Source organism: Danio rerio, chromosome 1 (genome assembly GCF_049306965.1).
Source record: "Danio rerio strain Tuebingen ecotype United States chromosome 1, GRCz12tu, whole genome shotgun sequence".
NCBI lineage: Eukaryota > Metazoa > Chordata > Actinopteri > Cypriniformes > Danionidae > Danio > Danio rerio.
The window spans coordinates 24,628,401-24,646,927 of NC_133176.1; the positions used below are offsets into that span (position 1 = coordinate 24,628,401).

At 35.6% G+C, this 18,527-nt stretch overlaps 1 protein-coding gene across 8 annotated transcripts in view; it reads right to left on the reverse strand.

Annotated features, from left to right (window-relative positions):
* adgrl3.1 (adhesion G protein-coupled receptor L3.1) overlaps positions 1 to 18,527 on the reverse strand; it is a 203,282-nt gene that overhangs the window by 100,978 nt on the left and 83,777 nt on the right. For all 8 annotated transcript variants that reach the window (XM_073951209.1, XM_073951189.1, XM_073951177.1 and 5 more), the window contains exon 6: positions 17,256 to 18,062. In XM_073951209.1, the coding sequence (XP_073807310.1) occupies positions 17,256 to 18,062 (807 nt within the window). The remainder of the gene's footprint in view (positions 1 to 17,255; positions 18,063 to 18,527) is intronic.

The window sequence follows — 18,527 nt, forward strand, 5'->3', positions numbered from 1 at the left end:
CACACACACACAGTTGTTAGACATGATATTCAGACATTACAAGTCTCTCGGAAGTTCCAGGAATCTCTATGCATTTGCTAGACTCATAATGCCCGAGTGATAATCTCCGGGAAATCGTGCGTCTCCCTCCCGGTCCTCAAATAAGTCACGCACCGTTATCACCCCCGGATCCATCCTCGCTCTTCAGACACCTTTTAAAACTATAACGTATCAGTTTAAAATAGGCCTTAGAATGACAGAGAACAGTGGACAATAAGTATAAGGTAAGAAAATGAAGATTATTTCAAAGTTATCGATAGAAACTTCCTTCTCCCGGCAGGCGGTGCTGTAAATGTAATTGAGTATTGGTATGTTTTTTTTTTCCAAACACATATGTGACAGATTAAAGAACGTATTTTTGTGTTAGTGTAAATTATGACATTTTCACTAGCCATCAAGTGCTGCTACGATTTTTACTGTAAATGAACTTACAAAGGCCTAAAGGCCAGGATCCTTATCAAACGTGAAATTTGAAGAAAGATTGGAAATTTTGTGTTTATGTTAGTGTACAACATGTCATTGCATGTGGAGAGCCGGTGACGCTATAAGTGTAACTGAATATTGATATATAGTTGTCATGCAGAGGCGAAGCAGTGGCGGAGTAGGTAGTGCTGTTGCCTCACAGCAAGAAGGTCGCTGGTTTGATCCTCAGCTCAGTTGGCGTTTCTGTGTGAAGTTTGCATGTTCTCCCTGCGTTCGCGTGGGTTTCCTCCGGGTGCTCCGGTTTCCCCCACAGTCCAAAGACACGCGGTACAGGTGAATTGGGTAGGCTAAATTGTTCGTAGTGTATGAGTGTTGGTGGATGTTTCCCAGAGATGGGTTGCGGCTGGAAGGGCAACTGCTGCGTAAAAAAACGTGCTGGATAAGTTGGCGGTTCATTCCGCTTTGGCAGCCCCAGATTAAAAAGGGACTAAGCCGACAAGAAAATGAATGAATAAATGAGTTGTAATGCAGGACACATTTCAAACATGAATTTTGTGGCTAAAGGGATATTGTACGCCTGAGTTATAACCACATCCTTTTTCTTGGCGAAACATGTATATTTGTCAGGCTATTATAGACATTCCCTTCAGCGAAAACTCCAGATATTTGTAATTAACATCGCAAAAGTCTTTAGATTGCACAGTATAAATCTGATGTTGATCTGATTAGATATGTACGAGGAGATTGTAAAAATGTATACCTGAAAATGGCAAAAACTAGTGTTTTCGCAAAGGAAAGTAAAAATGACCAACTTCCTGATGGGTTTCAGATTCAACTTCCAGAGACTTTTTTGCAGGTATTTCTGTACCTGTACAGAATGTGAAACATAGCTCAAGGGGTATTTTGATGAAAGTGTATAGGAGTGCTATCAAGCCAATCTGCCGCACAGAGTTCTGAAACCCATATCAGATGTAACATTTCACCACTTCTGGTGTCTGGTGTCTGGTGTGTCTGCAAAGTTTCACGCAAGTTTAGACGCTCAAAAATGCGATTTACTTTGAAGAAGTAGTAGAAGAAGCAGAATGATAATTGTTTTGCTTGGTTGTTGTGTGTTTTACTGCCTCCAGTGTTGACAGTTGAAAATTGCAAAGGACTGTATGTACAGTACATCTTTGGAGTATTGTAAAACTGTTGGAATAAGCCTGTTTTTCCAATGAGCTTGGCAGCAATGACGTGTCCTCATGTTTTTGTAGCAGGTGCGGTAACACTGTGAGACAGACAGCAGCTTGCGCATGTATGATGAGTGACTCAATGATCTGTGCTATTTTTCAAGAAAAAACAACAACAAAAATATAATATTCAAAACAACTACTTACATATTTATGTCATCTAATGAACAAAGTGCTAAATAGTTCAATAAGAAACATTTATTTAGTAAATGCTTCCAATCACCCACTACTGCCAGGAATAACAAAATCTATTTTTTGGCCTTGCGTGCATATGCGTGCTGCGTGTGTGTGTTACAGTGAGAATGATCTGAGCTCTGAAGTGTGTACACACAAGTGTGAGTGTGAACATCACTCCATTACTGATTGATCTGTGTGTTAAACTCCCTGCTGGCAGATCCAGGTGCATTCTTGTTCCCGTCGATCGGTTTAAATAAAGTTTCCCCCTCTGAGCAGAGCTGTAATTGGCAATGGAGAGAGTTTTAACTGTATGTAAGACATTCTCTCATTTAATAAACGCAAAGAACAGAAGTCTCCACTCCACTAAAGGAGCACCGAGGCTATTCCACTTAAACTATCCGAGGTGCCAATCCCAACATATTACATTAGCATCAGACTTTCAAGCAAACCTGGAAGAAGAAGATTCTCGCAATGAGAGTGAGAGAGTTAGTCTGTGAGAGAGCACGCTTTAAAGTAAAGCAGATTAAACTGCTATCACCTCTGCAGCAAGACTTCAATATGTGTTTAAGGGGGAGGTGGTGAGTGCTGCACGTGAAATGCATGTGTGTGCATGTCTTTTATTTCCTGTGTGAGCTCATGCTCAACAGAGCAGGGCTAATTTCATTTTGACCAGCCTTTAAAGTGAGTATATCTAATGTCACAGTGTGTGTCTTTACACAGCCATTCATGTATGTGAGGAGCATAATAAGAGATGAAGGTTATCTGACTATCTGATCCGGAGCTATGAAAATCAGTTAATAATAATGAACAATGAACAATTTGCAGGCTCTTCTTGTTTAGATAAACAACAGAAACAAGATGCATTTTACTTTAATACACCCCCTCAACAACTGTTGAAGAACTGTTATATAAGGCTGACCTCATTTTTGGTAATTTCAAAAACTGTAAATGTAAATTAAATGAATGTAATCTTAAAAATCAATTGGGATTTTTGTAAATACACATCTGTTCTAAAGTGTTCTGTGGTTTCTGATTGCTCCATTGAGGAGGATGCAGAAGACCATCGCAATCTACATACTTTACAGGGAACGTACAGCATCACTGCGCCACTGTGATCCAGACACTGACTTGGCTGTTTTAAATTGTTGATTATACGCTTGACAGCACAGCTGCTCTGGATAAATGCCCAGTTGTAACCCTCTTTTTTCATATGATGAGCTTTTCTTACCATTGATTATTGGAAAATGTACACATCGTGTTTTTTAAATAAATAAAAAATTAACTGGCGCTAATATTGTAAGGTTTGCAACACCTAAAGAACTGTCGACAAGAAGATCTGTTCATAAATATTGGCTTCGTAAAAAGGGTTTGTTCACTCAAAGATTGCAATTCTGTCATGCTGTCGTTTGCTCATCTTCAGAACAATCTGAGAGATTTCTGTCCCTCCATTAAGAGTGACAAATAAACAGGAATCAAGCTGCTTGTAAATATTTCATTCTGCTTTTTTCCACAAATAAACATTGATTGCATGGTCATTCATGGACTTCTTTAGTTTCAATCGGAAATTAATTATTTCTTAAAATCGTAAAAGTAAAGTGATCGGATTGATGTGCATGTTTATACAGCATGTCAGAAGTTTCCAACTGGATCTGCTCACACTGCACAAACGTCACTCCTTCCAATTCAGATTGAGGTCAATGCGTTTCCCAAACAATGACGTAACTCACAGCTGAACTATAATAGTATGATGCAGTGTTTGAGAAAAGAATGATGTACTGACGATGTACTGTTTCCCGAAACCGGTAGGTTCTCTGTTGCAGATCCATTGTTTGAACCACATTAGTTATAACGTAAAACACCCATAATGATGCTCTAATCGGAGTGGTAACAACTTCTTTAGAGAAGAACCCCATCATTTTTTTGTGCAAATTATATTGTTTTACACACACACACACACACACACACACACACACACACACACTTTAAAAAATCCAATATTATTTTTGGTAAAAACATGCACTCGTTTTCTATATTAAATGAAATTTATGTAAATGGAACATACATGTATAGGACCTGTGTTTCCTTTACAAATATTGAGAACATTACATACTCTATTATAAAACATAAAATCACTAAAAGCTTACACGTAATCTAATATCATATATAAACCATATAGCTAAATAATTAATGAGATTATTTATTATAAAATGAAATTTAATATTTATTATTTATAAGGAAATGAAGAAAAATCCTACTTTAATAATAATATTAATGATGATGGTGGTGTTGATGATGATGATGATGATTATAATTTTATTATTATTATTATTATTATTATTATTATTATTATTATTATTATTATTAAGTAGGATATTGTTTATTTATTATCATTTTTAAGCCTACTTTCACAATTTGACTTATGCAAACCACAGCAGAAATGTGCTGACCAACATGGCCTTTTTCATATACAGTACAAATACTTAATAAATAAGCTACTAACACATACTACTAGCTAATATGTTTTTGTTTTCAAGTTTTGAAGACTTATTTATTTAAAGTGGATAAATTCCACTTTTAAATATTAGGTCACCTATAGGTTTCATCATGAGCTACAAAATGTGTTCAAAATGACATCAATGTTTTCAAAGGGAGCACAAAATTGAACAGTAAAAATACTTTGAAAGCAAATTCCACCCAAGAGTGATGACTTTAATGCTTTTTTTAAAATAATTCCAAGTTTAAATGTTGGAATGGTCTAAACAAATAGGGCATATAGAGGGGATAACTGGGAATAGAACATAGCCAAGAATTGTTTCTAGCAGCTCCAGGTGTAGTTGCAAGCATACAAGCTTGTGACGCAGTTTGCGAATGTTTGTATGAATGATAGATTTGGGAAATGCCAAATCAACTAACTATGTTTGTAACGACAGAATTTGCGACAATAGTTATCTAACGATGGTTTTCGGAAACGCACCCCAGATCAATTAAGATCTTTAAATGCAGGTTTATAGGCACAACTGAGCTGTCAGTTCGATTACTAACATTGCATAAACAAAACCAGTGTTTACATGATTATATAATGCTTACAGTATATGCAAAAAACATTCAATCTGATAATCTTATAAAACAATGTTTGTCTCTGCAGAAACTTCTTGATGCACCTTTTTTGAGCATTGTGGATAACAATGAGGAAAGAGAAATCTCTCAGATTTGGATACAAATCCCTTCTGTTGTTGAGTAAACAATGACAGAATTTTAATTTTGCAAGCTAAATGTTTAATGTGTCTACCATAAAAAGAAATAGTTATATTTAAATAAAAAGAAAAACTACATAAATGTAGGTTAAAAAAAAAAGTTTATTTTAGTTTATAAAATTTGATTGTAGTAAACTGAACTATAACTGGTTCCTAACTTGCTCTGTATGAAAATGAATATAATAAATGACTTTGATATTGTGATACAAACAACATCACCAGAACGCATTGGTCCGAAACGGAAAATTATGCTGATTTGTGAAATATGCCTTGCGGATTGATTATGAGTCTGCAGTGACTTAGCTGCCTACCAAGAATGCTAGAGCAAGTGAATTGTCTTGACTCATTGTTTTGAATTTCTGAATTGTACATGGGTATAGAATAACTCCATGTACCATACTGTATCTTTCACTAAGTTAAGTTATTGCTTGTATAGCTGCCTCTGCTGCACTAACAGCCTCCCCTAATCCCTGTCCGACAACACAACTGACTCACATGGGGGCACTGTAAGCTAGACTAGTAAAATTTAATTAAAATACATGAAAAAAATGACATTGTGTAATAAAATCCTGAGTCTGATTTGATTTATTAGTCAGAATCTATAATCAAATAGATTAAATCAGGATCTGCTTTATTAATTCTTTTTCTTTACAATATTGCAGCGTACCCTTGGGTCTTCGTGTCTGCCCCATTAGAAATTTGATTCAATCAAGAGCTGCTGTGTTACACATACTCTGTTTAGGAATTAATTGGTGTCAAAATCACAAGGCTGATTTTAATTCATGGTTAGAGACTACAACTTATAAAGAGAAGAGAAAAATCGCAAACCTGACACTTGTAAAGTAACTCCTTCCTAAAAACACACAAGAAAGCATTTATTTATATATATACATATATATATATATATATATATATATATATATATATGTGTGTGTGTGTGTGTGTGTGTGTGTGTGTGTGTGTGTGTGTGTGTGTGTGTGTGCGTGCGTGCGTGTTTGTAAAAGAGACAGAGAAAACATTGGCTTATAAAATAATTCCTAGTCATACATCCCCAGTGAAAATGAATTGTTATTGTGTACTTACTGTAGAAAACATGCACTTAATGATATGTCGCTTAATCATGCCACTTAGGGATTTCTGAAATGCTGACTTTTTGTAGGGTTACCACAGTGGTGAAAGCTACAGCCTAGCAAACCATACTGCATGTTGCTGGACATACACACCAGTATAATGAGGGCTACTTTTGGAAGGAATAGTAATGTGCTATAGCTAATTAGTAATTTACCATGAAGATTTGAATTAATGTTGTTTATGAAGTGAGTCTATTTTTTGCTGCTCCTCGAGCACAATTAAAAGGAAAGCACAGTTTTAATGGAAAAAAGAAAAAAGGATTTCACACAAAAGGGTGCTAAAACTACACAGTTGAAGCGTACTGTGCTTTAACAAGATTTGGAGCATGTCAAAAACAAAAAAAAATGAAGTAGCAAAATTATTTAAAGACGATCTGCCCATTTAATATTTTTAATTCTCATTTTTGTTTATTTAATTATCATTCTTTTATTTGAAACAAAATATATGCAGCAATAAACGACACGTGGATGATTATGGAGGCTGATACTAAAATATCACATTATTTCTATCTTTAGAATAAAATACTGAAATATTTCTGTCTTATTTCGATCATTAGAATATTAACTAAAGCTCAGGTTCTATGAGGATAATTTGTAAATGTCATACTGTAAATATATTAAAATCTAATTTTTGGTGATTATTGTGCATTGCTAAGCACTTCATTTTGACAAATTAAATAGCAATTTTCTCAGTACTTTGATTTTTAAATAGTCATATCGCTGACAACTATTGTCCTATTCTGATAAAATATACATCAACAGAAAGATTATTTATTCAGCTTTCATATCTCATTATACAAAATTGTACACTTATGACTGGCTTTGTGGTTCTGGGTCACATATATCTGAAAGCCCTGTTGTTATAAAGCACACATGCTTCCAGAATGAACACTCTTGCATGTCTGCAGCTGCAGTGGCGACAGTTACAATGTTTCACACTTGTGGTGTGAAACCGACTTAACAGGTATTCCAATCTCTTCCCTATCACTTTGCAAATCACAGTATTAACCTCAAAAGATTCAAGCTTTTGTTTATATGCTGCTAGTTTTGCAAAAAAAGACTTAGTGGTGCTTACAAACACAATTTTTTTTAAAGTCCCACAGAAATCAAAACTAATGATTTTTTTGGCTCACATTGCTAGTTTTGTGGTGAACAATTCATCTGTGCATGTCATTAAAAAAATGTTTGTGCTTCTAATCTTTAATTGAAATCTGAAAATGCACTTCATTTTTTTTTTTAGTTAAATTGTCAGATTACATATATCTTAGCAAATGGGCGTGGCTAACATATTTAATCACCTGCTCCAACTGTCAGTTTTGACAACAAACAGAAAAGGTGAGGAGGAGGAGTCTGATAAGTTGTAATAAATCTGCCCACACCCTCTTCCAGATATTTCTGTATGAGATGCAAACTTTACCACATCCAATCAGCTCACAAAAGAAAAAAAAGCCACACCCACTGTTTTCTCATTATATTGCCTTTCTCTAGGAACTGTGTCACAATACAAACAAAATAACGGTCGCAGCTCTCGGTTCATGAGCAACAGTCAATAACTGTACATAAAAAAGTATCAACTGGGGAGGATAAACGTTTAAAATGGAAAGTACTATTTGTCTGCCGAGGCAAATAATGTGCGAAAATTAGTCCAAATCCTTATAGCAAAAATATATTTGTTAAAATGGCTGGTTAAACTGGATTTTATATGTTAGTGGAAAAACATGCAGACATTCATGATAAAATTGTGTGCAAAAAAAATAAAAAACGGATAGTGCAAATGAATTTGCACCCAAGAGTGACAGCGAGAGACCCATAAGGAGAAAAAGAAAGCTGACACGTAGCAAGAGAAAGTCAGAGATACAAAGAGGAATGGAAAGCACATAACTGGGCAAATCTAATCTCTTTCAATCTTTTCATCTTCTCTCTTTACTGTTCCTGTAGATCTGAATCCTTCAATGTCCTCCCAGCTGACCTGAATGGCAGAGCTTCTCAAGCACTTAAACTCTTCCACGAGAAACACTCTTTGTTCAGGGACATGCAGCACACATTCAAAACTTTGTATGTGTTTGTATTTTTTTTTTTTTTTACAATAGCTCTTTTTTTTATCAAAGGTGGATAATATGGCCCAATCCCAATTCTAACCCTTAGCCCTTCCCCTTACCCCTCATTTTGCTCATTCACATGAAGGGGTAGGTGTTCCCAATTCTCTTTAGCTTGAAGGTTCCCAATTCTCTTTAGCTTGTCACTATTACAGATTATTACAACAAACAAGCAAATTTTTAATACATTTATAATGCCGTTTGTGTTTTACCATCATGCTTTAAAAAAAAAAAAAAAAAAAAGCTATATTAAAAAACAAAAAATTTCGCTGTCTATAATCCATAATAATAACTCCTGTATAGCAGTCCCACAACATTCTGTCACTCAATTGCACTCGTATACCCAGTCAGAAAAGTCTAGTGGCTGTCAATGGGTTTTTTACAGTGTCTGCTATAATGTTAATGTTGTTTACATGTGTTTGCATAGATGAATACTGCCACGGTGTAAATTCACAGTACAGTTTCGCGCTTACTGCCACATTATATCATTATGATAACATAATATATGCCTTCAGTGATTTCCTGAAGATAAATATCAAAAAATAACACAACTGGAATTCCTTTATCAGTCACCATTGTCGAACTTATATGAAGTAAGAGCTTGCAATGACATATGATGACATTTACTGGTGTTGTAGTGGTGTCCCATTTCTAAGGGGTACATTTTGAAGCCCTTCCCCATCACACTCTATTTCAAGGGCAAAGGGAAAGGGGTAGAGGTACAAAAATAAAATTAGGATTGGGCCTAAGTGCAAGCCCTATAGTGTCTTTGGTTCTGGTAAAAATATCAAATTAGTCACAGTTAGTGCAGTTGTTGTTATAAAACCAAAATAATATGGTACGCAATCTACAGCAGAGCGAGATAATAAACCATTGAAACTAAAGTCTAGTAGATAAAAGGAAAAACTTTCTATGCGAAACCAAAATCAGCATGGTGTTCCAGCAAACTTAATGACCATCCATATTTATGTTTTGCTCTCTTCATTAAGATACAAACAGAAAGTACGGGAAGAATATATACACAAAACTTCAAAAGCAGCGTTTTCAAAACAAAATGTCTTCTTTTGGCAAATTGGTATTTAGTGCGAGTCCCCTTGGCAGTAAGCACACTCTTGAACGACTTTTCAGAAGTACATCAGGCTTCTTTCAGCACTCCCCCATGCAAGTCCATCTTTAGTTCTTGACATTCTATTTATTTTCCTGTCCATGTGATTCCATACTGTCTCTATAATATCCAGGTCTGAAATCTCTAAAGGCCGATTCATGACAGTGAGTGTTTTATCAGCACTTTTCCTCTGCAAACTTGAATTCACTGTTCAAGTGGATTGGTGGAGACCACTGATAATAATACATGGTCGTTATACTATTGCTTAAACAACAGAACTGTATACTGGCTACTGTATAAAATACAGCCCCGCTTTTCAGCGAGAAGTAATTGGCTTGTTCCAAAACTTTAGCTTGCTCTTTTTGCTCAGACTATACATTAGAAAGGAAAATAATGCAGCCTGATTTAAACATTGCTGTCGGGTTTTATTGTAAACATGACATATGTTATCAGAATGGCACATCGGTTTTGACATTTCAGTCTTTTCCCTTTCCAGTAGATTGGAGGTGTACTTGCGTGACTTAAAAATAGCTGCCCTGAGGCATTGACACAATGACTGCAGAGTGAACCAACATGCTACAACAGGGACTGGAGATAATTCCAACTTACTAGAGAGATTTTTTGCAACAATAACTAATGGCTATGAAAGCAATATTTTGTCAGGCAGTCCATAAAATCCACAATCGTTGCTGTCAGTGTATTAAAGGCAATTTAACTATGACTGATATGATATTTTTGAGGGTTTGTATGCAAACATGTTGCAGCTTACAGGGACTGCATGAACTAGCATGTTTGTTCGAAATATGATCAAAATTATTTATTTATTAACTGTTCAACATTTGTTTTCTGCCACAAAGACAGTTTTTTTTTAAACTGTAGCATTTTTGTTTTGTTAAAATGGGGCAACTGGCTGAGAATAAATGATTAATTTCAAAATAATTACACAAAAAATCCTTAATTATTAAAATTTTTCATTGACATACACTCCGAAAAATGCTGGGCTGTTTTAACGTTGGGTCAAATATAGACAAACTAAGCATTCATTCTATTTAAATGACACTTTGTAACCCACTGTTTTCAAGATTGTATGTAAACTATTTATAAACCTCAATTTAATGGCTGTTTCCACGGTACGGTACGGTACAGGTCTGTAGTATTCCCCTTTATCAGGCTTGCGTTTCCACTGCCAAAAGATTACCAATGCTTCTTGCGTAAATGTTCATTACTAACATTTCTTTTAATCAAATCAATGAGTGTGAAATAGCCTAATAAAAGCCTAATAATTTTATCAATAGCCTAATAAAAGCCTAATAATAGCCTAATAAAAAAAATAAAAAAATGTACTAATACTTTTCTTCTTAGACTTTACAGACCTGAAACTTGCCTATAGCACTTATTTATTGTTGCTCTTATAGTTGTGTAAATTGCTTCCTTGTCCTAATTTGTAAGTCGCTTTGGATAAAAGCGTCTGCTAAATGACTAAATGTAAATGTAATGTAACTTTTGCAATTATATAAAATAAATAAATAAATGCAACATACTGTATATGAACACATACACCCCTTTACAGTCTCTGATATGTTAACAATTACAGTAAAACTATACACACCATATACATTTAGTCCTTATTTGGGTTAAAAAAAAAACACTCAACATGTAGCCCACAGTCAGTACAAACCTCTCATCTGTATCTTTAATCTTCACCAGCAAATGTAACCTCTGTTAGAAAGTATTTCCGTCATTCCCAGTTCATAATACTCCAAAAGATGATGATAATAGTAAACATGGCAGCTTGGTCATGCTTTAAGTTACTGAAAAAAAGTCATTTGCTTCTTTGTTTTGTCAGGCTTCTGCTTTGTGTTTTTGCGCTTCACTCTCGCGTTTGTCCATTTCTGAAAGGTTGTCAGAAGCACTTCAATAATCACGCACACGTTATTATCATCAGCTCAAGAAGTTCGTTATTTCAGTTGAGCTATTTCAAGAACGTGAAATTGCTGACGCTTTAAGGGGGTAGTACACTGAATGTGCCGCACCACGCCACACCACGCAGCACCATGCATTTTAGAATTCTAAACATAGATTTCTATCAGGGTAAGCACACCGGCGCCGCAAGTCGGCAGCTGTCCGTGGTGCCCAGCTACGACTCAGGACATTGTTCATATTTCTGCCACGCCACAGAGCGCCATCTGAATAATTTCATTTTAAATAACATTCCAATGTGCACTACTAGTGTACAATACTACCAACTGTCCTGTGCGCGATAAAATAAATCAGTAATAGAAGTGAGTAAAAACTTAAATTAAAACTATTTTGTTTATAAACGTGTTGAAAAAATATTTTTCCGTTAAACAGAAATTGGGGAAAAAAATAAACAGGAACTAATAATTCAGGGGGGTTAATAATTCTGACCTCAACTGTATGTATTATTACAGTGTAATTTCTCTACTGTGTATTTAAAAATTGTGTTTCCTTTGTTTTCATTTTCCTGGCTTGTGCACGAGCTAATTACGTATCTCAGTAAACGTATAGCGTTAAGCTATGGATCTGCCTCCGCCTTTTGGTACACTTTGTTGTGCTAGGTACCCTTTTGAAAGGGTACCCAAAAAGTGGTAAGGTATGGTTCGCTTTTTGGTAACTTTTGACAGTGAAAACGGCCATAATGGTGTACCGAACCGAACCAAACCGTACCCTACCACTCAGTGGAAATGGGCCATAAACTTTGAATAAAACAGTTCCATTCATTTGTCGAATACGTCCACATAATTCAATTCACATGTCTGTTCCTGCTGTTGTTGTTGCATTTATGTAAAAAATAAAACATAAAAAAATTATATCACGTCAGAACTACTTGCATACTGCCTTTCTTGACCCTAATCTCCATTTTGATCACCAATTTATTGACAGAATTGTGCAAAGTTAAATCTTTAAAATGACAGCAGACATATCTTTTTTCTATTTTTCTTCTTTAAAGCTTAAACACAGACAAAATAAAAAAACTAATTAAACCAACATAACACTTAATTAAAAGCTGAACTACACAAAGATGGTGTTGTTATAGCAATATTTCTTTTTTTATATGACCACTAGACTGCTTCTGATATGCATTAGCTTAGCTGGCTTACAGTTTCATGTGCAGTATGCACAGCAATTTAATGCCAAACACCTACATACATTTACACCTGTATTTAAATCTAAAAAAAGAGAAGCTATTAACACATTTGAAAATCTGTTTTCGAAATATATCGTCCTGCAAGAACCAATGTGTGTGTTTCTGAAGCCTACAAACAGAGATGAAATGTGTATTAGTTGTATTTAGTATTTGCATGTTGTGTGTGCTGTTCTTTAATGAACTGACAGCACAAGCGAGGATCTATTCGCAATTTATTAAGCAAATCTCACACAATATGCTCAATTTGGACCCAGTTAAGGGCAAAGAGATACACTTTACTCTACTCTAATGGGGATGTCAGTAGATGCTGGAGATAATAACTGTTAGTTTACACTGTAGATAATGATTAATTCAGCTGCATTTCAGCTGAGCTGGCAAGCTGACTAAAATTGCATCACAATACAGCGTAAGTAGTGTGCCTGAACTCCAAATCTGAAGGAGGAATAAAGCAAAGTGAAAAATAACCTGACTAATGGACTGTGATAACCTATACAATAACATTCTCTGAAAATGGAAGTCGGGGGAAAAATCCTGAAGGTCTCTTTTATCATTGACATGAATACTTGTATGAGTGAGAGAAAATGACAAGGCTTTCTAACTCTGCCAGTTTGGTTCTTCAAGGTAGATTTGTGACTGACAATCACAAAGCGGTACAATACTTGTAAAATATTCTAACTGTGTGGGGTGCAATAAATTTCACCCCTGACAGCACACATTTTAAGGTATAGCTCAAGCCACAAATGAAAAATCTGCCATTATTTGCTCATCCTCAAGCAAAAATCACAATAAAAGTTCTTGCACTACAGGCTTCCTACTGAGATTTGTGTGACAAACAGACCAGCATTTGAGCCATTACTTACTGATTCGCTGACGGTAAGTGCTTAACTCGAGATCCCCTACAAATGAATCTGTTTGATGAACAAATCACGCTCAGCCTGATCCTACATGAGATCAACTGGTTCTTTAAAAAGAACTTGTTCAACAGAACTACGTGTTCCTCGTGCTGTTCTCAAATTCAGCTCACTCGGTGGTTGAGGCAGTTCTCGATTAAACAACTCACTAGAGGAGAACATTACTATATAATGAGTATACAAACTTCATTTTGAACTGATCCTTTTCCATAAAAAACTACTGTAAAACCTCCAAAGAGAAGAAATAGAGCACAAAAACTGTACTGATCTCTTTCGTGGTGCTTTTGTGAAATTTGTCTGGTAATTTCTGGATATTTACAAACACTGTAAAAAATAAACCACTGGTTCATTTAAATGTCATGATTTTTTATGTGCACTGACATGATGCTGAGTAAATAATAAAATATTTTCAGGGGTTATATATATAATAAGTCAGAATTATCAGCCCATGGATTATTAGCCTCCCTGTTTAATTTTTACCCCAATTTCTGTTTAACGGAAAGAAGATTTTTTTAGGCTTAACTAGATTAATTAGTTCAACTAGGCAGGTTAGGGTAATTAAGCAAGTTATTGTATGACAATGGTTTGTTCTGTTGACTATTGAATGCATATATAGCTTAAAAGGGCTAATAATTTTGACCTTAAAATGGTTTTTAAAAAATTAAAAAACTACTTATTCTGGCCGAAATAAAACAAATAAAACTTTCTCCAGAAGAAAAAAAATATTATCAGACATACTGTGAAAATTTCCTTGCTTTGTAAAACAGCATTTGGGAAATATTTAAAAAAAGAAAAAAATTCAAAGGGGGGCTAATAATTGACTTCAACTGTATATATAGGCAGTGTTTGTATGTGGGTTTAAGGGATGCAACAATTAACCGATTTCACTATTAACCACGGTTTAATCCACCACGGTTGATTAATTGTAAAGGCTTCTCAACACCACGTTTCTACATGGAACAAAATTGCTGCAACTAAGTTATTCTAACTGTGCACTAGTTTGATGTTCCGAGCTTGTACACCAAAGCTAATACCCAAGCACACTGGATTAACTATGGCTGAGGCTATTAACTAAGAGCCGTTCACCTGATGCATCTTTTGCTTGGCAAGTTTGTTATTTCCAATGGAGGCATGCGACTTGCGTGTGGATATTGGGAGCTTTTCAGGCGCACCTAGTTGAAAGAATGGCACAAGTGCACCATGAGTCACGTGTCAAGATCTGACCAACCAGCTTCATACTTTGTCTGTAATATACACATTTTTACTCCAAAGAGGAAAAAAAGATGAAAATACCAAACAATTCTGTAATATAGTTGATCAAAAGTGCCTTTCAGACAGAGGTTCAGCAGCCTTTGATAAACTACATTTGATTTCTTTAAAGGCGAGCTACTTACAGTAGACGCTTAGATTTACATTAGACAAATACTATTTTATTTATTCTTATTTTAATTGAATTATTTATTTCGTAATTGTTCTGTCATTTATTTTCAGTGTAAAATTATTACTTATGTTTAAATGGCATATGACTTTTTTTCACTTGTTTTAAGTCCAAAGAAAAATTGGATATTGTTTATTTAATTATTATTTTGCGCTGTATTATTTAGTTACTGATTAGCAACAAATAACACGTTAAAAATATAAGGAGTTTACATGTTTACATGTGATTTTCTAAACTAGTAGTGTTTTGAAATTAATGAAAGCATAACAATAGGAAAACTGTGAAACCGTGATTATTCCTCAGACTATAATCGGAGAACAAAATCTATAATCGTTGCATCCCTAGAGTGTTTCCGTACAATTTGACTAAACGTTTTGTTTAAATGTAAATATATGCATGTGCATAATAATGCCTCTTGTACATCATCTTCTAATCTCTTGGCAGAAGTCTGTGTCATTTTCGGTAAAAAAAATTCTTGCTGGTTGAATAAAATTATATTACTAATTGAAAAAATAAATTATTAATTGATAAGTGATAGCTAAGTGCTTTAGTTTAATATCGTGACATGGCAATGATATTTAGTTCAAGCATTTTTTTATTGTCCTACTAAATGACATCTGCTGTCCTGAAACACAACAACAGTAAGCAGGTGGCCACCCTAGTTATGTCTTCTTGATGACAAAATGCATGTTGATAAAGACAGCACATGATTAGTCAGAAAGCAACTTGTAATTTGTGACTCTTCAAGATTTTAGGAGTAAAAATTGGCACAGTGGCTGCCACAACAGACAAAATTATTGTGTCGTTTAAACCCAGCATTAGGTGAACCAGCTGTAGGTTACCTCAATTCGGCTGGTATTTTTTGTTGTAAGTGGAGTTGTGAGAGGTAAGTAGAGCGATATGAGATGATGTTCACAGATAGTACATTCTATCATCCCAGGACTGTTTGGAATTTTTAAGAGTTCTTCTAATTATTTTCATAGTAAATCCTGTTTAATCCTGTGTGTTTGACTTGGGGGATATTGACACCAGGAAAGTCCTTTAGTTCACTCAGTTTGGTCTGGACCAAGCACAGAGTTTATTTGTTTTGGCACTGTTGGCTTTCACACTTCCCTTTTTGCAAGTGAACCAGAGCAAGGAGCAAAAGGATGAAATGTGCGAAAACAAGCTGATCGTAAAGGGTGTTCGTGGTGCATTTGTTATTATTCATCTGAAATTGTATTATCAGCTACAAGCATTATATGATGTCAGTTATGAACATCAGATAAGTCAATCAATGTTATCAATATGATGTCACTACAAGGAAGAGCTCCAGGTCAAACTGCTAATCGTTTTCAAATGGCAAGCAAATATAATACAATTCTTTCCCATAATGCAACAGAAATTCTGGGAAAACTCAAAAGGTGCAGGGATTTCTGACGTTTTTAACATTGAACAAACTATTGAAACATTAATCCAGAGATGCCCAAACTAGGGCCTGCAGGCCAAAGTTGGCCTGTGGTAACCTTTGATTTGGCCCACTATGCCATCTGGGGTATGGTTTAGAGATTGTCAATTCAAACTGAATGTAACCCTTTGTTTGTTTGTTTGTTTGTTTGTTTGTTTGTTTGTTTGTTTGTTTGTTTGTTTGTTTGTTTGTTAAAAGATAACTGAAATTAATTGTTTAAATTAAATGGTGTAATTTAATCAAACTGTTTTAAATGTACATACTGTCACCTGACAGTGCAGAGACTTTGGTGAGCAAATCAAGTCAAAGGCAGATTCTGCTTGACTATTGTATTCAGCATTGAATACAATCTCAATAAATGTGATTGTTTATGTTTTTATTGCAATATGTTATAGCTTTAAAAGTTATACTGCATTAGATAAAACAATTTAAAGTAATATTTTCTAATCCTTTTGAAATATTAGCAAATTAATTAGGAAATCACCTATGGCAACATTAATGTAATATAGTTTTGGTAATTATATTTGGATTTTGGCCCTTCAAACGAAAAAGTTTGGCCACCCCTGCATTAAACAAACTATACCAGAGTTTGTTTGGAAGTAGACCAAGAGCACCTATTTTACTGGGTCTTGGTTCATTTGTTTTGTGAGCACCAGAGTGTGATTGCTGTATTTACACCTACCCAAAGATCAGTATCAAAGAGGGAAACGAACTGGAGTTTGATTCAATGGAACAAAACAAGACAGGTTTGAATACACCCATAATTACCAGTGAATCAACATCTATCATGCTAAAAAATACGTAGCATTAGTGAGTTTAAATCGAAAGGTAACTCACCAAAGCCCAGTCTGTTGTCATTGTTTCCAAAGTCAAGAGAATATATGACGACATGGTAGTTGTTCCACACATACAGCAAGTTGTCTCTGGGATTGTAGTCCACGGCTGCGATGTATTGGTAGGAATTTGGAAATGGGATGCTAAGATGCGTTTCACGGCTCTTCTCTGTGTTGTACATGTAGTCAATTTTATTCCCTAGAGCTTCATTATCGTCATCTTCGTAAACACTCTTCACGACATAAAGGATTCCGCAGATCATGAAGGCATTGGAGGCTGATCTCTTATCGTATGATGTATCCCATGAGCCCTCCACTCTGAGCGTGTAAGGGTTGAGCTGACTGACCACGATTCGGCCATTGTTCTGTTCGGTGGCATAAATCACCCATAGTCCATTTTCATCCACTGCGAGATCAATGTCAGACTTTCCACCCCAGCGATATGGCGAGGTGTCATGGTAATTAGCGTTAGCGATAATTGCCTCACCACTCTTGATACGAGTTCGCAAGTCGAATTTAACAATGTTGCGTGTACGTTCCTTGTTGAAGAAAAGCGCGCCATCATACACCACAAACCCAGTGCCGTCCACCCGATGGGGCAGTTTGTATGTGGTGGTAGGGCGACCTGCAATAAAGTCCTCCTTAGATGAATACTCAGTCAGTGTGTCTGTGCGATACGGTGTCCAGGGCATGTAGTAGATCTTATTGGATGACTGTAAGGGGTCCTTACACCATGATCCAGCCTGGTGGTCTGATTCGAAGAGATGTTCACTCTGGTACACGCCTCTCAATACACCTGGGCAGAGAAAGACTGAAAAGGGAAGAGACACAGTGAGGTCTCACACATTTAAATAGAATGCATTAGTAATTAGTTTATTCTTTCACTGACATGGACAGAAGCAGACACTGCTTTATGGTAGAGGGCATTGTTAGGGGCCATTCACATATCACATCGCACGTCATGATTTTGCCAAGTACGGTGCGATCCTGGATCAACATCTACATTGATCCTGGAACATCATATTTGTTCAAAAATGTAATCCATACCTATTCCCTACCCCTAAACCCAACCATAACTGTAAATTGTTTCCAAAATCAGTTGGATAACAAACATGTAGAAGTCCATAAACCTAACTGTAAACATAAACGTTAAATGTATCCCTTAATTCTGATTGGCTGATTGGAATGTTGTTCCAGGATCAACATAGATGTTACATCAGGAACATGTCCTACTTGATAAAATCAGGTTGGCGATATCACATCCTTTTTCATGCAA